Source organism: Cervus canadensis, chromosome 6 (genome assembly GCF_019320065.1).
Source record: "Cervus canadensis isolate Bull #8, Minnesota chromosome 6, ASM1932006v1, whole genome shotgun sequence".
NCBI lineage: Eukaryota > Metazoa > Chordata > Mammalia > Artiodactyla > Cervidae > Cervus > Cervus canadensis.
The window spans coordinates 73,384,764-73,404,380 of NC_057391.1; the positions used below are offsets into that span (position 1 = coordinate 73,384,764).

The following is a 19,617-nucleotide window of genomic DNA, read 5'->3' on the forward strand; positions in this document are numbered from 1 at the left end:
GTTTTAGTGCTGTTTCCACTCTCTTTCTCCTCCGAAATGGGTGGAAATGCTAGTTAGATGCTTGGCCTTACGCATGTCAGAAATTTAGTCATTTAGAATAAACAGTCTCTGATTATTTTGACAGCTTTGGATTTTTGAAATGACTAGATTCAAACCACACTGTATGTTGTTAACAAGTCCATAAAAAAGCTGCTGCTCTCCACCTCTAAGGGCTTCCTCTGGTGCCTCAGGGGTAAAGAATCTGCTTGCCAATGCTGAAGACACAGGTTTGATTCCTGGGTTGGCAAGATCCTCTGGAGAAGGAAGTAACAGTCCACTCCAGTTTTCTTGCCTGAGAAGTCCCATGGACAGAGGAGCTGGTGGGCACAAAAGAATCGGACAAGATTTAGTGACTAAACAAGAACAACTCCACCTCTGAAGTGTTTAATTCTGGGCAGATCCTCCACTGACAAAAGAGCAAAAGTAGTTACAAACTAAAGAAATAATATTCCGTAGACTCCTTTCACTCTCTCACCCATTACATCCATCTGCCCGGCTGACACTGCTTCCTAGTTACCTAGTCCTTGAATACCTTCTACCTTCCTGGTACCACTGTTTTTGTTCAGGTTCCTTTTCCTGCTTGGATTACCAGAGCCTCTTAATTGGTTTCCTTGCTTGGTTTCCAACCCTTCTAATTAATCTTCCACAGCACCGCCAAAACTATCTTTTCTAAAAGAGAAACAAGATCATGTCACTTTCCTACTGATTTCCCATTGACATTAGTGTAAAGTTGAAAACTCCCTCGCAAACCACATAATGACCTACCTTCTACCTACATCCCCAGCCTTGTCTTCTACTGTAGCCCTCTGCCCCGATAGATGGACACTGAGCTATGCAGAACAGGCTGCAGTTCCTCTGATGCTCCATGAGTTCTATTATCTCTATGCCTCTGCACAAAGTTCTTCCTCTGCCTGAAAGATTCTTCTCTTCTTATCTGCTTGACCATTGCCTACTGTTCCTAAGGGCCAAGTTTGGTACCCTTGTTCTATCCTAGTAATTCTCAGTCCTAACTGTGTTTCAGAAGATCCTTGGGAGCTTTTAAAAACACCAATTTACCAAGCCCTTCTCCTGGTCATTTAAATTATGATCTCTGAGAGGAAGGGCAAAAAGCATCTGCATTTTTTAAAAGCGCCCTAGGAAATTCTAAGGTGCAGTCAGGTTTGAGAATCATGGTTCAGGCTGTCTTACCTCTATCATAGCACTTACCAAACTATGTTGCACTTATTTGTTTACCTAGCCACTGATTTCCCTAACTAAATTGTGAGCTCTTTGAGGCCCAGGACTGTCTTCTTCATCTTTTCATTTTGATCACATAACAGTACCTTGGATTTGATAGAGCCTCAGATATTGCAAAAGACCACAGAAAGTTAATTGTAAAGTCCCAGGTCTCTTAATACTCTGTGTGTGTCAGTATAATACCACTGGATCATATTGTAGTCCCTGAGATCTTCAGATCTTTTCTTTAATTAAATTGTCATTAATTTCCTATCTCATGTCAGTACAAAGAAAGTTGACTTGTTACAAAACACTTCATGACCTCTAGGAATTCTCATATGGTATAATGAGTAAAGTAGGCCAACCAACTAAAAATCTTCCCTCTCCCAAGGTCAATTTAAATTTTTAAAGGTCACTTGAAAAGGTGGATTTTTTAAAAATGTGTTTTCAGACTGGAAAACTTTTCACAAAATCAGAGAATTTGGACATTAGATGGAACCTAAAATAAGTTAGCTTATTAACTTATTACTGATAACTCAGTAATAACTCAACTGATATCAACTGATAACTCAGTTATCAACCTGATCACTCAGTTGGTAAAGAATCCACCTGCAATGCAGGAGACCCTGGTTCCATTCCTGGGTCAGGAAGATCTGCTGGAGAAGGGATAGGCTACCCACTCCAGTATTGTTGGGCTTCCCTTGTGGCTCAGCTGGTACAGAATCCACCTGCAAGGCAGGAGACCTGGGTTGGGAAGATTCCCTGGAGAAGAGAAAGGCTACCCATTCCAGTATTCCGGCCTGGAGAATTCCATGGACTGCATGGGGTCACAAAGAATAAAATAAGTATAAATCTCCATCACTTTTCAGAAGAAGATACTGAAGTTCAGATATGTTGAAAGAGTGTCCAAAGGCCCACGGTTAATTGAGGCTATTAACAGTTAAGCTAATTACCAGAGCCTGGTATTATTACTGCCAATTCACATTCCAACTTAACTCATATCTTTCCTCTCTTGACCACAAAATAAGAAGCTCTTCAGTTGTGAGACAATTAATTTCATGTTCTATCAACTGAAAGTGAGTCGCTCAGTTCTATTCAACTCTTTGTGCATTGCAGGCAGACTCTTTACCAGTTAAGTGACAAAGGAAGCCCAGATAGCTCAATTGGTAAAAATCCTCCTGCAATGCAGGAAACCCCGGTTCAACTCCTGGGTCCGAAAGATCCTCTGGAGAAACGGATAGGCTACCCACTCCAGTACTCTTTGGCTTCCCCTGTGGCGCAGCTGGTAAAGAAATCACCTTTGCAGTCCATGGGGTCTACACAGTCCATGGGGTTGCAAAGGGTTGGACAGGACTGAGTGACTTTCATTTTCACTTTTTCTATCAACTGAGTAAGCTGAGTATATAATCTACACTCTGTTTCAAGAAAGCCACCTCTCTCCTCATTTGGACCCTCTGTACTTTAGCAGTCCTGAAAGATTTTCCAAGCCAACTGGGTTACACAGAGCAATAAGAACAAAAATCAGGAATATAAAATCTGATTGAACCACTGACTACCTTTAATAAGTCTATTTAATCTCAAAGTCTTAGATTCCCATTTTAAAGGTTGAATTAAAAGAACACCATTCAAATGTTTTAAAATCATGTTTTTTGTCTTTTTTTACCATGAAATGAGTTTGGATGAGTATATGACCTTTCCCCCTGCCTTTTTTCCCTGTTAACCAAAGCATGAAATAAACAATTCACTTGCTAACAGAGATGTATAACTTCTTAAAAAATGAACCATTTGCCATCTCTAAACTATTGAAATTGTATGTTCCTTATTATTAGGCTTATCACTTTCACCTCAAATGCTCCAAACCTTTCAGTTTCTTCAAAACTCAGAACTGAAATGTTATAGCCTTTTTTCTATTGTCTTCAAGACTTCACATTGGATTTCGACTTTCACCTGTATGGCAGTGCAGCATTATCAATTAGATTGGCTGGCTATGCCTGTGTATCTGCATTTTGATAAGTTCAAAATATGGATCTCAGCTTTGTGGGTACAAATTTATTTGGTTAACTTACCCAACAGATCAAAGACTCATTCAAGATGCCCAACATCCCAAAAGAAACATTGATAAATCCAATATTGGACATCCATGGTGGCTCAGATGATAAAGAATCTGCTTGCAATGCAGGAGACCCAGGTTTGATCCCTGAGTTGGGAAGATCCCCTGGAGAAGGGAATGGCTACCCACTCCAGTATTCTTGCCTGGAGAATTCCATGGACAGAGGAGCCTGGAGTACTATAGTAGGCTATAGTCCATGGCGTCCCAAAGGGTCTGACAAAACTGAGCGACTTTCACTAGTTTAAATTACAAAGAGGGCTATACCTTCCAATATGGTTGAAATATGTCTGTATTTAGGGCATTCCCATCTCAGAATCAAATTGTTAGGGAAACTGATTTAGTAATCAGAAAATATTGATGGCACTGAAACATTAATACTTTTATTTATATTCATAATATTCCAGTTATGCTTCTCAGAGAATAAAACCCCCGATGCTCTTGACTGTACTTAGGAGATATGTTTCCATTTTAAGTTCAACTGAGGAAAACTCTATCTGCACCAGCAAAATGTTTAATAACCATAACCTTGGGTAGTACTACTTTTGTGGCTTATCTCATTTCTTTTACCTTGACAATCTAGCTATTCAAAGAATATTTGCTAACATTTCACCCTCAAAAGTTGCCTTTTTGCAATGACCACAAAGTGATTAGTAATGTTTGTCACACTTCTTTCCTAAATGAAATAAGGTCAACAACAGTCTGCAATTTTCATCTTTAGTCCAGAATTGCAGTCACCAAAGAGGGTAAGTGATAGTATGCAACATTTCACCATATACTATTAGATCCAGGCAGAAAAATTCAGTTTTAGCATTGTTTGTGTGAACTCTGGCCATGTGGGTGGTGTCTCCTTTTACAGACAGAGGCTTCTGCAAGCTGTTACAAGCCAAGGCAAATTTCTAACAGCCCCACTGGTACCTCGGGAGGAGCCTGCATTGCTAGCAATTCCAAGTCCCTACTGCTTCATGTATTCTGTATTTAGTCATCAAATATTAGGAAATGGGAAGAAAACAAGATTCTGTGTTGAAAAGCAATACTTGCTCTGCACCCAATCAATCCCACAGCAGGAGATACACAGGCAGATAAATATGAAATGTAATTATTACATGGTAAAATGAGATTTTTCAGGACAACTGAAAAATCCATCATTTCTGCTTCCTTCACCAATTCATTTATGCTTGCTAACATTTCAAATTCTACTTAAGGTTCATTTTAAGCTAAAATACTGTACAAACATTCCTATCAACCATATTTCCTCCAATTATTATGCAGCTTGGGAGAAAATGAGGCTTCTTAGGTTAACAAAATTATTTTTTGTTGCTTCATAGAGACAAAACTATTTTCCTAGGGCAGTTGGGCTCTGATTACATTGAAACCAATTAATAATAATTTAAGAAATTCATGATGCACTTGATTTTTTTTTTTTTAAAGCTCACTTAAACTCCATCCATGTCGGTGGTTAGCTTTGGGACTATTTCTTTACTTATGTATTATTGTTGTTCAGTCACTAAGTAATGTCTGACTCTTTGCTACCCCATGGACTGTAGCATGCCAGTCTTCCCTGTCCTTCACTGTCTCCGAGTTTGCTCAAACTCACGTCCATTGAATGAGCGATGCCATCCAACCATCTTATTCTCTGTCACCTCCTTCTCTTCCTGCCCTCAATCTTTCCCAGCATCAGGGTATTTTCCAATGAGTTGACTCTTCACATCAGGTGACCAAAGAATTGGAGCTTCAGCTTCAGCACCAGTCCTTCGAATGAATATTCAGGACTGATTTATCTTTTAGGATTGATTGGTTTGATCTCCTTGCTTTTCAAGGGACTCTCAAGAGTCTTCTCCAGCACTACAGTTTGAAAGCATCAATTCTTTGGCACTCAGCCTTCTTTATGGTCCAACTCTCACATCCATACATGACTGCTGGAAAAACCATAGCTTTGACTATACAGATCTTTGTTGGCAAAGTTGTGTCTGCTTTTTAATATGCTGTTTAGGTTTGTTACAACTTTTCTTTCAAGGAGCAAGTGTCTTTTAATTTCATGGCTGCAGTCATCATCCACAGTGATTTTGAAGCCCAAGAAAAGAAAATCTGTCAGTGTTTCCACTTTTTTCCCACCTATTTGCCATGATCTTCACTTTTTGGAATGCTGAGTTTTAGGCCAGCTTTTTCACTCTCCTCTTTCACCTTCATCAAGAGGTTCTTTAATTCCTCTTCATTTTCTGCCATTTCAGTGGTATCATCTGCATATCGGAGGTTGTTGTTATTTTCCCTGGCAATCTTGATTCCAGCTTGTGCTTCATCCAGCCTGGCATTTTGCATGATGTACTCTGCATAATAGTTAAATAAGCAGGGTGACAACATACAGCCTTGACATACTCCCTTCCCAGAGGAACCAGTCCGTGGCTACATGTCCAGTTCTAACTGTTGCTTCTTGACCTGCCTGCAGGTTTCTCAGGAGACAGATAAGGTGGTTTGGTATTCCTATCTTTTTAAGAATTTTCCACAGTTTGTTGTGATCCACACAGTCAAAGCCTTTAGTGTAGTCAATGAAACTGAAGTAGATATTTTTCTGGGATTCCCTTGCTTTCTCTATGATCCAAGGGATGTTGGCAATTTGATCTCTGGTTCCTCTGCATTTTCTAAATCCACCTTGTACATCAGGGGTTTCTTGGTTCACGTACTACTGAAGCCTATCTTAAAGGATTTTGAACATTACCTTGCTAGCATGTAAAATGTGTACTTGTGTATACTGGATCCTAAAAACTGAAAGCCTTGTAGATAGTGCCCTTCTATGAAATCAAGTAGTTTCTGGACACTTAATGTTACTTTTCCATTTCCATTTAACAAATCCCATTCTCTGCTCCCTTATCTAATAATTCCTTCCTTTTCTAGCAAATACTGTCCTCCTCCCCTTTCATCTACACTTTTTGAATTGAGGGAGAAAAACCAGTGCTTTCTTTAGAAGTAAAAACTTGTTTCTGGTTTCCTCCTTTTATCAGGTAAGCAGCCATGAAAATAAGCAGTGACCTTGTACATTTGTAAGTCGGCAGGACACACAGAGAAGAGCGTCTCTATCTTCTGAACATGAACATGAAAAGTTGTGGGTTGTATCAAAGGTATAAATTAGAGTCCTCATTAAAGATTAAAATCTATAGTAAGGATAGAGAACAATAAGAGGTTTTGTGAGTGTGTGGTTATGCATTTACTTTTTCAACATTTCTGCTAATTCAGGTACCTTAATGGAAGTATAGAACTTTTCAAGTTTTTATCACCAGAAATAATTTTAATTCTCAGTTGATATCTTAGTTTAAGTCCTTTCTGACTAACTACTAACATATCAAGGCACTAACCTAACGTATGCTATCCAGAGCCATCCTCCCTTGATCTTAGTCCTTTCCGTAGGGGTTCAACTGATGCTGACCCTCTGGGTGAGTACATTACTGAGGCCTAACTAATCAGAAAATGCTATTCCCTTTGCCTTAGTGTTTTGGGATGGAACCATGACCTAAACCTGTGGTTTCTAGGACTTTGACCTCAGGACCCCTTTATACTCTTAAAAATTTTTGAGGACTCCAAAGAGCTTCTGTTTAAGTAGGTTATACCTACTGATATTTACTATATTAAAATTTTAACATATATGAATATACAGACAAAGTTCATTATCTATCAGAGTGATGATGTCACTACACATCATGTAACCTCCAGAAAATTCTACTGCATCTAGTGAGAAAGAAAGAGGGGAAAGACACATAATGGCTTACTACCAGTATGAAAATACTTTTGACTTTGTAGACCCTCTGAAAAGGTCTTGGAATCTTCAGGTGTCCCTTGATATTCTCAACAACTGCTGATCTAAATTATAACCTACAGAAGCCAAAGCATGTCTGAACTTCCTAAGCACATGAGCCAATGCTTTTTAGCTTACATTATAGTCAGTCACTTGCAAGCAAAAACATTCTCATACATTTGAATTTCCAGTTAGGGACCTCAGAGGAAGAGAGTAAGGTGGAGGAAAAGTACAAAGGACTGTGGCACAAAATTATTCATCTGGGCAGCAGAAATATAATATGAAGCCCAAGGAAGGAAAGGCTCCAATTTATTTTAATAAACATGGCAGACATTGGAAAACATTGTCCTAGTTGTTCCCAAATAAGTGTCATCAAACTCCATGAGAAATTGAGGTTTCTCAGCTTCACTTCACTAAAAGATAACCAGATAACCAGGGCACTAGAACTAAAATCAAAACGTCAGTTTCATTAGTGTGTGTGTGTGTGCTCAGTTGTATCTAACTCTTTGCAGCCCCATGGACTGTAGGCCACCAGGCTCCTCTGTCCATGGAATTTTCCAGGCAAGAATGCTGGAGCAGGTTGCCATTTCTTACTCCAGGGGATATTCCTGACCTACGGATAAAAACAGCATCTTCTGCATTGGCAGGTGGATTCTTTACCACTGTGCCACAAAGGACTGAATAAATTTTTCATTAGACTTTGGAAATTCCTAATTTAGAAAACTACTTCTGGGGAAAAAGCATTAAGCTATTTAGGTCAAATATTAAAAAATTTTCCCATTATTCTCTATTCTATAGAGCTGTATTTTCTCTAAAAATGTGTCTAATTTCTAAGTCTCAGCTTTGAAAGAAACTTTGGAACGTTCTTTTCTAATAGGCTGAATTTCTGATTTGTAGGATTACACAGTAATGTAATTTACCACTGCCTATACTAAACAGTGTCCCATCAAATTTCACATCCACACAGAACCTTGGTATGTGACCTGTGTGGAAATACGGTTTTTGGAGATGTGATTAATTAAAATGAGGTCATACGGGATTAATATGGGCCCTAAATCCAATGAGTGGTATTCTTATAAGAGCAAATAAAAATACACATGGGGAAGAAGGCCATGCAAAGACAAAGGCAAAGACTGACTGATCCAACTATAAGCCAAGGAATGCCAAGGATTGTAGGTAACCACCGAAAACTAGAAAAAGGCAAGGGAAGAATTCTTCTCTAGAGTTTTTAGAGGGAGAATGGCTTTGCCAACACCTTGATTTTATATTTCTGGCCTCCAGAACCACAAGAGAACAAATTTCTGTTGTTTTAAGGCACTGGGTTTGTGGTACTTAGTTATGGCAGCCCTAGGAACTAATACATTGCCTAATTCAATCAGTCAAAAATTCATTTGAACTCCATCACACTTCCTTTGGGATTTTCGAAAATACTATGTTAAAATCAACCAGAGTTTCACCTTACATTCATGCTTTTTTAAAAAAATTGTACTAAAAACATAACAGAATTTACCATTTTAATCATTTTAAAGTGTACAAATCAGTGGAATTAAGTCTATTCAAAATGTTGCTTGCACCCATTTGTAATCCACTCAGTTGTGGCTATTAGACAATCAGGAAAGAGGCAAGAGCAGAATAAGACTTAACAGAAAAATAATCCATTACCAAATTTGTTCCTGTTTACATCTAGTGCTAATGAGGAGAGTCTAACCCCAGAAAAGCCAGTAAATTTTTGCCTTATTACATTGAAAGTGTGACTAACCAGAGGAAAACTAAAGTCCTAGGAAGGCTAAATGTAAATACACCATTACTAGAAAAACTCAACTTTTCTTCATTTAGTAATTCATTTCTGATAAACTTTCATAACTTTTATAATGAAAATCATTATGACAGCCAAATATTTACCCATCTTTTATGTTAATTCTCATTGTAAACTCTTAGTTTTCATTATTTCATTAAAATATCAGGAATGGAGAGAATAAATCCCTGGGCATTTCTAATTCTTTAGGTACAAACCTTTAACTTTTTTACTTTCTCTCCTCTCCCACCTCTGTCTCTATATGTTCCTGAGACATTTATCAAGGTTTGGGAATACTACTCTCTTTCTACTTTCCAGAAAGCCTTCTTTGTTGTAAACTTGATTCCAGGATGAATTCTGAAGAAATGTCACATGGCGTTAAGAAGCATGTGCATACCCAATATTCATTCAATAACCAGCAGTAAAAGAAAAAGTCACATTAGACAGTAATGTGGTCGCTGGACTTTTCCTGTGTAAATTTTGTTGTGTACATACATTTTTTTTTACAGATTCCTAAACTCAGCAGAGATGAATACACTTGAGGAAAACTGTTGAAAGACAAGCATCTATTATAATTGTCCAGTTTTATTATAACATTACTTTTCAACAATTTTAGTAGTTTTAACAAACCTCCATATACTTTAAAAGGCTTAATTCATCTTTACCTTTCCCAATTAAATTTTAATGAATTTTACCATTACTGCTTTTATAGATACAGAAAGTCTCTTGCTTTCTGTCATTTGTGAAACGAAATTGCCAGTTTCTTTCCATGAATAATAACAGAATACTCTGAATTGATAGGGTGCTTATCTACCAATTTATTTAAAGGATATAGAAAAAGGCCCCAATTTATTTAAGGTTACAGAATCTATAGTGGGCAGAATTAGAATTTCTCTAAAAATACAAGATATTTTAAAATCATTTCAGATTATGCGTTCTTAGAGGGAATAAAGATAGAAAGGTAAAGTAACCAACTATTTGCTTATCTTTGTTTGAATTTATACTTCCCATATATACCTCTCATTTAAACTGGTTCAGAATCCACAAGCCCCCAGGCTCTATGGTGATAGATCATTATAGGAAGTGGGATCATGAGCTGGCTTCAATTTTAAATCCTGTCAAAAATACTAGCAATACATACTCAAAAGTAATTTTACTAATTAATTTTATTCTACCTCAATTCCACCCATCATCTCCTATGTACTCCCATTATTTAAAATGAAATATGTAACAATATGAATCTTCAGTTAGGGATTAGTCCACGTTCTAGTTGGCATAATAAAACTCATATAACCATCAAATTGAGATGTTCATTGTGTACAAATGATAATTATAGTTTTTTGGGACATATTTTCATTTTTTATGCTTCCCAGTTTTACTACAGCTGAGAAGAAAAATTATACATACATGGGTGTACATGTTTTATTCAGAAGTTGAAAGCGCTAGAAAGAACTAAGAAACCTATGTGAAATAGCCACAGGTGATTAACAACACTTCATAAAATATACATGAAGGTAAGTGTCAACAAAAGCTATTTTCATGGTAATTTCTCATCCCACAAATACTGAAAGGAAAATTGCCACCACCAGGGTTCTATTTCCAGTTTTGTGATTCTAGCTCAGGTGGGAGAAACATTTTCTAATCTCATTCTCTAAGATTGGTGTTTTTCAACTAAAAGCAGAGCCTCTAGCGAAGAAGCCTGATGCCACAAAACCATGGGACAGAGGGAGGAGCAGAAGCCTGTTATTTCTCAAGGGGCTCTGCCGCAGGTTCCTAAGCTTCGCTAGTGAGGACCCTCCTGTAGGTACAGCCTTGGAGTTGGGAAATCCTCGGGCAGGTCGAGTCGACTAAAAAAGCAAGCGCGAAGATGTGGTAGGATAGGATACCTCCTCCCTCGCTCACCGCGGGCTGTCACAGTAGTTGGCGGTTGTGCCACTCACGCAGGTTTCTAGGGCACCTCCAGGCTCCCTGGAGCCTTTTCCCCTTCGGTAGAGCGGGCTCCGTAGCCCCAAGAGCCGGCCGGAGTCGCGGACAAACGACGAGGAGCCGGGCTCGGCAGGGGATTGCTTCTGTCTGGGGCTCGGCGGAGCCTGCGTTCGTGTCTCGCGCGCACTCGCTCCGCGTTCTCCTAGCCAATCCGGCGCTACTCGCGCGCCCAGGAGCGTTCCCCGGTCCAGTTTGGGCTGGGCCGGCTCCTTCCCGCTCCTAGCACTTCGCAACCGAGCGCTCACTCCTCCCCTCACTCTCCACGAGTTCCACGATTCGCGGTGTAGCTCCGCCCCTGGCCCGAGTCCACCCCCGCAATCTCCGGAGCTTGTGCTCTCCTTTCCCCTCAGTCTCCTGCCGACTAGCCGCGCTGGGTCTCGCGCTCCGCAGAGCGGCACGAGTCTCTGCCGCCTCGCTCCTACGCCTCCGCGCGGTCTCCCTGGGCAGCCACCGCGTTCCCCACCCGCAGCCCTTCGCCTGCGACCCGAAGTCGGGGTCCCGCGCCCTGACTCCGCCCCCCATCCCCCAGCGGACTCGCGCGCTCGGGGCCCGGCCTCTCACTCACGCAGGCCGCGGAGCGCTCGGCGGCCTCCCCCTCCTTCCCTGCTCGGCTCGCGCTCCCCGGGCACTCTCGCTCTCGCGCTCTCCAAAGCGAGCGCGCTCCCGGCCCGCGCGCTCCGGGCTCTGGCTTCTCCCGGCTCCTGTCAGTGCGGTGACTGCGCTGGGAAACATGGCGACCGAGGGAATGATCCTCACTAACCACGACCACCAAATCCGGGTTGGAGTCCTCACAGGTAACCGGGGGAGGAGGTCCAGGACCGCCGCGGCCGCTGTCCCCGGCTTGCCTCGGGCTTCTTGCCTGTGATGACCCTTCTCTGCGGCCTCGGGAGAAGGGAAGGCAGAGGAAGGGGACGGGGTGGGGGGGGCGGACGTTTTTACAACCGCTGAGAGGTGCTGGGAGGTTGGGGTGTTCCCGCGGGGTCCCCCGGGAGCTGGGGCCGATCCCGTGGGATGTCAGGCCCCAGTGCCTTCGCAGCCGAAGTCCTGGGCCCCTGGGGACCGAGGGGCCGGTGCGGCGGGCGCTGCGGGGCTCCTGGCTGCCGGTGCAGGCGACGGGATCCCGGCTCCGCAGTCTGAAGCATGCCGCTCTCGGCTGGCCCGCGCGCTCCCTCGGCTACTGCTTGTCCCAGAGAGAGGGGAATCCCTTTTCCACCCCCTCCCTCTTTTCCCTTCCCCCTACCTGGGCGGCCCCGCGCTGCTCTAGCAGTGCTTTCGCGGGGCACCGGCCACAGACGACATGGGTGTTCTTTAGGCGAAACTCTGCTCGGTCTCAGGCTGCCCCTCGCGAGCCGGGAATCCCCTCTGCCACCCATGGGACACCCTTCGTCCCCCCCTCCCACCCCGGGAGGTGGGGATCGGCTTGCACCAGGACCTCGGAAAGTGTTTGCATTCTGCCTTCCCAAGTGGAGGGCCCTCTGCCCGCCTCTTCGTTTTCTTAGAGGGGAGACTGTAGCCTGCGACTGGGGATCCAGCCCTTCTACTTGAGAGGGAAGGATTCCCCTACTCGGGCTCTTCCGTCCCCCTCCCTTCTGAGACCTCCCCCCACCCTCCCGAGGCTTGTGAGGAGCGCACTTTTCCCGGGTCGCGTTTCCCTCCCTCGCGGAAGCCGTGTGTGCTCTGCATGTCTGATTCCGTTGCGTTGTATTTGGGTAATATCCCTCAGTTCGGCGACAGGCAGTTGCTGCAGGGCATGACTTCCGAGATGAATAGCAAGCCGATTTGTAGGGGTTTCTGCTGTGGTTCTATAGTTGGTAAGGTTTCTATGTAATTGAGTGGCGAGGTGGGGGTTAAAGAACTATATTTGGAACCTGAGAGCTTAGTTTGGAGGGAAGGAAATCCAAAAGACTTACTGATTTTGGAAAAAGAAGCGATGTAGACGGGAATCCTCATGTTCTCCCCCCTCTCCTTCCCCCTGCCTCACCACACACACACACTTTTTTTCCCCCTTGTCAAATTCTGACAGGTTGAGACGGTGCTCGAGAAGGGACTAAATTGAATGAGACTTGCTTTATTATTATTATTAGGCAGAGAAACATCTCTGTTGATAAGATAAAGAATGCAAAGCTTAATTTGACTGCTGAGTTTTATGAAGAAGATATTCATGGTACCCCTTGTTCTCTTTTAAATACCTGGGTCGTCTTTCTCTGATATTGTTTCCAGATGTTAATGGTAATTTACTGAATTTTCCTAATTGAAAGTCCCTGCGATAGAGAAACTAGTCTGAATCTGTTGCAGGGAAGGGAAACCACCTCCCACTCTATTAGAAGATGCGCTGTTCGCTTCTTTTGGTGCTGAAGCTCTTGCTTTGTTGTGAAGATTCAGTTGTAACTCGGAAATCTTGGAGTTGACATTGCTGATTTTTAGAGTCTTTTTGCGGGGTGTGAAATTATATGCCGAATATCAGCCCTCAACTCTCACTTTAGAATTTAAAATTAATAGAGTAGTGAGAGTCAAGCTTAATAGAACGCAAAGTGGGTCAACTGTCCGCGGAAATGAAAGGTCATGAATGTTTTCAAGTTAAACCATAGAGATTTTTTAAAAAAAACTTTTTTTATTGTTTATTTAAGCTTTCTCAGATCGTTTTATTTAATGAATCAGCTTACCTGAGTCAAGTGGCATAGTAGATAGCTGTTGTACAGAATGCTTTGAAAGGTGCAGCCCTTATCTGTGTCTCTGCAGCCCAATAGGGATGACATTGATACGCAAAAAATAAAGAAACATTGTATGTAATTACTGTGCTAAAATTGTCTAAATAAATTACTTGTGTGATTGAAAACTAAATGTAAAAGGTATTCGTTACTCAGATGGATTAGGAGTAAATGTGATTACTTAAAGAGAGAATTTGTTACGTTTATCAGTGGTAAGAAGAAACTGACATTTTTAAGGGGAGTTGAAAGTCAGTTCAGTGGCAGCCTTATAAATGAATATGTTACTGAGGTTGAGGCTCTTGAGCAGAATAAAAATGTAATGCAAAGGCCCTGGCATACCTAGGTAGGATAGGTAGGTGGCACAAGCAGAATGTCAATGAGAGAAAATAACTTTGGCAGTGGAATTAAAGACAATATATTGTCAAACTATCTCATGAAAATGAAGTACAGTAGTTTAGGGGGGAGAGTCTGGGGTCAGGAATGAGGATATAGCTGAAGGAATGAAAAGGAAGGTGCACATTTGGGAGAGATGTTAACAGAGGACAATAGGATTTGGTGATAAAATGGATATTTGGAGTCAGAAATAATTCTGAGAGATTTTTACTTAAAATTATTGAAACAAATATTGTCTGCTATGTTAGAGCCTGGAAACACGGAGAAGAATCAGAGGAACGAGCACCAGCTCTGTTTGTGAATAGTGGATTTTACTATGAATAGCTTAATATTTATGATCTTAACATTCCACACACAGTGAAAACCTACAAAAATAAAACCATTTTGCACAATTTTGTCTTGTATAACTTCCAAGTATTGAATTTTACTATGTAAAATTATTCTTTACTGAACTTAAGCAGATACTATGATTTCATACTTAAGAAAATTGAATTGAGGCCACACTTGAAACCATGTTTCTTGAGTTATAATTTGTGGCTCTCTTAAAGGTGGAGGGCTTGTTTTATAAAATATCCTTTTCATGTTTCATAATAGTGATTTTAAGTAATTTATGTAAGTCTGTTTTAGAGAGGTTTTACATACTTTAGAGGAAATGCACACATTTTACAATATGTTAGTATTTTGGTGAATTGTGTTGTCATTTCTAAAATCTTTAATTGAGTTCTTTGTGACATCTTTGCTAATCTCTTGAAAGATAATTTTTATACCATTTTGAAACTTTTCATCTTTTGGATGTTTTTGTAATCCTGTCTCAGCTATAAATTTGGAAAATACGGTATACAGCTATTGAAACTTGTCAAATCGATTAACTGTTAGAATTTTGAAAGAATATAGTAGGAGAATATTTAGCAAGGGCATTTCTTTTTTCTATCACTGTCTTGAATCATTCAGAACTTGGAAATCAGTATGATAATTAATGTAACATGGATATTTTAGTTACATTATTTTTTGGGTCAGGTAAAAGGAAACATTTACATAGGCTATCATGGAAACATTTTATGTTGAAGATTATTGTCCATCTGCGAAAACAGTATCTTTATTAGTAACTTTTTACGTTGATTTATTAGAAATGAAAGTTATGTGATCTTTAGTAATCTAATATCTAGTTTTTAATATATCAATTTCTAATGTTCTCTATTACTATTTATAACAGACTAAAGACAGTGTGATGATGAATAACATGAGGCAAGTAAACAAGTACTGTTGCTTTGAGACTAGAAATGAGATGTAGGACAGGACAGATGTAAGAGTTTTCTTTTTTATTTTTTTTTACAACCTCAGTAGTAATTATACTTAGTCAGTCTTAACAATTACACAGCAGGCTCACTATATCAAATGTGTCACTTTTCACCGTTTTTTCCTCCTATTTCTGAAGAATCTGTTTATTAGGGAAGCAGACTACTTCTACCTCTGTAAGCTCCATGGAAACATCAGGAAAATAGAGTACATATATGTTTGTGATACAGGAATAGATTATGCTCCATGGGCTGTTTAATATCATATTAGCTAGCCACTGCTGATATTTGCTATACCAGAGCACTTAGCTAAAGATAATAATCCGTTACCTAAATTTTCACTGATAGTGACATGGATGAGAAAAAGAGGCAAATACTTAGGAAAGGGCATTTTAAAATCATGGTTTTGCTCTAATAATATACATTTTATTGCACTAAGTTGTAGATTTGTAATTAGTAAGAGATATTAGACATATATAAGACTAGATAATAGAGATTAGATGAAAGACTAATTGTAAACTAGAAACTAAAATATTAGTTACATTTAGGGAGTATTTCAGTCATTTATAACTAAAGTCAACGTATTAAAAAAACAAGTTCTAAGCCAAGGATTTAATAATCATATGACTCTGGAATTGTTCATTCATTTATTTCATTTCATTCCTCGTGCCTATCTTTGTATATTATGTGTGTCATTATTATTTTCTGAAAAGCCCATTTATTGATAAAGATATATAAATATATCTTTTGAGAATAAATGCTGTCATTAAGTAAGGCAAATCACTATGGCAAACAAAACCTGTATCCTACAAAATGGAATTGAGTGTACTGTCAAGCATACCAATATTGATCTATATGACTGTTATTAAAAAGAAGCTTATTTCTCAAACTAGGTCATTCCTTCATGAATTTCTGATTGGAAGCAATGTATTAGTGATTAAGAAATCATTACATTAGATTCTGTTGAATACACTTAATACTATTACCTTTGATCAAAGACTTTATAAACTAGTAGTACACAAATTTAGTTAAGAGTTTTAACTGTATTAAAGATACTTATGACTATTTGACTTTAACTGGGGTTTGTGGTGGAGAATCAGCAGCCTGTTATTGGGGAGGAAATGATGAATGAATCTGTTTTTCTCTTACTGGTGCTAGATTCCTGGTTAAGGTGAATGGGGTGCTTTTTTGAAATAGTGAGTAAAATAGATAAAGTCTATACTTTGCAATTGTAAATAAGATTGAAAACTAAGCTTATTTAGAATTTGAGATGTTAAAATAAGGAAATCCTGAGAAAGAAAATAATGAAACCACAAGGGATATCTTCCTTTACATCTAGGCAGAGAAGAAAAACAGATTATTTAACTTGTTTAAAAGCAGTTGGATCTGTTGTTAATATGAATAGTGTGCAACCTTACTTAATTTTTGAGTGACCTCTCGGAAAAGCAAATGTCTAATGAGGTTTGTGATGTAGAGATTCCATCCAGGTGGTTTAATGAGTTTATAAGCGAATTTGTACTTAATCAGTTTAAACTGAGTATGTAGAACTGCTTGAAGATGTGGTAATTAAACAACTGCAACAACTTTTACAATAGTTTTGCCAGTAAGTATACATTTTGAAAAAAACGGAGTTAAATTTACTATGTTTTAAAAAATGTCCTTATTTGAAAAATAAAGGAGCAAGGAAATGTGAAAGGATCATTACACAATTTGTGCCCTGTTTCTTCAAGTTGGGGTACATGACATTGAACACGGATACTCTAATGATTCTAAGCCTTAGAATCTAAGCTATGGAAACAAACATCATAATTTCTGAAATATCAATTTCCTGAAATATCAATTTTTAGATCAAAATTGATCTAAAATATCGATTTTAGAATGTAGTATTTAAACCATTTTAATACTACAATAAGCATGAGTAAATCAGGCACGAATGTAGAATTTTGAAGGAGCTTTTAGATAAAATTAAACTTCAAAGACATTTCAAGTGAACCTATTATATAACTCCAGACCTCATTGTTCTTCTGTTATTGGTGCTTGGTGAGGAAAAATTAAGGAGCACAGGGCCATAGCAAGAACTCTAGAAGACTCATTCTCTAATGCTAGTCTGGCCAGTGAAGTTCTGTAATTCTCAGCTTTTCTCACTATTAACGTGAAGGAGGCTCTTATGGCAATATATGTTTCTATCCTTTAGTATCTGACTAGCTGGAAAGAGAAATGTTGGATAGCAGGCTTAGTTTTTTTCTTTTTTGGTTTTATAATGGAAATCATTATGGGGGAGGGGTAGATTATACATTGAAAATACAAGAGAATAAGAAATGGAAGAAAAGATGAAAAATTTCAGTGATTACATTGTCAGTATAAGCCTAAGGGAAAATTTTTAGATTTTTTTTCATTTAGAAATTTTTGTGTTATCACTCACAAAAGTAACAGTAAATGCAAAAAGGCAACCTGGTTGTCTGAGGAGGCCTTACAAATAGCTGTGAAAAGAAGAGAAGCAAAAACCAAAGGAGAAAAGGAAAGATATTCCCATTTGAATGCAGAGTTCCAAAGAATATCAAGGAGAGATAAGAAAGCCTTCCTCAGTGATCAGTGCAAAGAAATAGAGGAAAACAACAGAATGGGAAAGACTAGAGATATCTTCAAGAAAATTAGGGATACCAAGGGAACATTTCATGCAAAAATGGGCACGATAAAGGACAGAAATGGTATGGACCTAACAGAAGCAGAGGATATTAAGAAGAGGTGGCAAGAATACACAGAAGAACTGTACAAAAAAGATCTTCACGACCCTGATAATCATGATGGTGTGATCACTCACCTAGAGCCAGACATCCTGGAATGTGAAGTCAAGTGGGCCTTAGAAAGCATCATTACGAACAAAGCTGGTGGAGGTGATGGAATTCCAGTTGAGCTATTTCACATCCTAAAAGATAATGTTGTGAAAGTGCTGCACTCAATATGCCAGCAAATTTAGAAAACTCAGCAGTGGTCACAGGACTGGAAAAGGTCTGTTTTCATTCCAATCCCAAAGCAAGGCAATCCCAAAGAATGCTTCAACTACCATACAATTGCACTCATCTCTCACACTAGTAAAGCAATGCTCAAAATTCTCCAAGCCAGGCTTCAGCAATACGTGAACCGTGAACTTCCAGATGTTCAAGCTGGTTTTAGAAAAGGCAGAGGAACCAGAGATCAAATTGCCAACATCCGCTGGATCATCGAAAAAGCAAGAGAATTCCAGAAAAACATGTATTTCTGCTTTATTGACTATGCCAAAGCCTTTGACTGTGTGGATCACAATAAACTGTGGAAAATTCTTCAAGAAATGGGAATGCCAGACCACCTGACCTGCCTCTGGAGAAACCTATATGCAGGTCAGGAAGCAACAGTTAGAACTGGACATGGAACAACAGACTGGTTCCAAATAGGAAAAGGAGTACATCAAGGCTGTATATTGTCACCCTGCTTATTTAACTTATATGCAGAGTACATCATGAGAAACACTGGGCTGGAAGAAGCACAAGTTGGAATCAAGATTGCCGGGAGAAATATCAATAACCTCAGATATGCAGATGATACCACCCTTATGGCAGAAAGTGAAGAGGAACTAAAAAGCCTCTTAATGAAAGGGAAAGACGAGAGTGAAAAAGTTGGCTTAAAGCTCAACTTTCAGAAAACTAAGATCATGGCATCTGGTCCCATCACTTCATGGGAAATAGATGGGGAAACAGTGGAAACAGTGTCAGACTTTATTTTTTTGGGCTCCAAAATCACTGCAGATGGTGATTGCAGCCATGAAATTAAAAGACGCTTACTCCTTGGAAGGAAAGTTATGACCAACCTAGATAGCATATTAAAAAGCAGAGACATTACTTTGCCAACAAAGGTCCATCTAATCAAGGCTATGGTTTTTCTAGTGGTCATGTATGGATGTGAGAGTTGGACTGTGAAGAAAGCTGAGCACCAAAGAATTGATGCTTTTGAACTGTGGTGTTGGAGAAGACTCTTGAGAGTCCCTTGGACTGCAAGGAGATCCAGCCAGTCCATCCTAAAGGAGATCAGTCCTGGGTATTCATTGGAAGAACTGATGCTGAGGTTGAAACTCCAATACTTTGGCCACCTCATGCGAAGAGTTGACTCATTGGAAAAGACCCTGATGCTAGGAGGGATTGGGGGCAGGAGGAGAAGGGGAGGACAGAGGATGAGATGGTTGGATGGCATCACCGACTTGCTGTACATGAGTTTGAGTAAACTCTGGGAGTTGGTGATGGACAGGGAGGCCTGGCATG

At 39.8% G+C, this 19,617-nt stretch overlaps 1 protein-coding gene across 8 annotated transcripts in view; it reads left to right on the forward strand.

Annotated features, from left to right (window-relative positions):
• The first annotated feature begins 10,952 nt into the window (after nucleotides 1-10,952).
• GPHN (gephyrin) overlaps nucleotides 10,953-19,617 on the forward strand; it is a 524,662-nt gene continuing 515,997 nt past the window's right edge. Inside the window, exon 1 of one of the 8 annotated variants that reach the window (XM_043472320.1) lies at nucleotides 10,953-11,723. In XM_043472320.1, the coding sequence (XP_043328255.1) occupies nucleotides 11,660-11,723 (64 nt within the window). In that variant the 5' untranslated portion in view covers nucleotides 10,953-11,659. The remainder of the gene's footprint in view (nucleotides 11,724-19,617) is intronic. The other 7 variants (XM_043472318.1, XM_043472321.1, XM_043472314.1 and 4 more) reach the window with 7 other exon arrangements.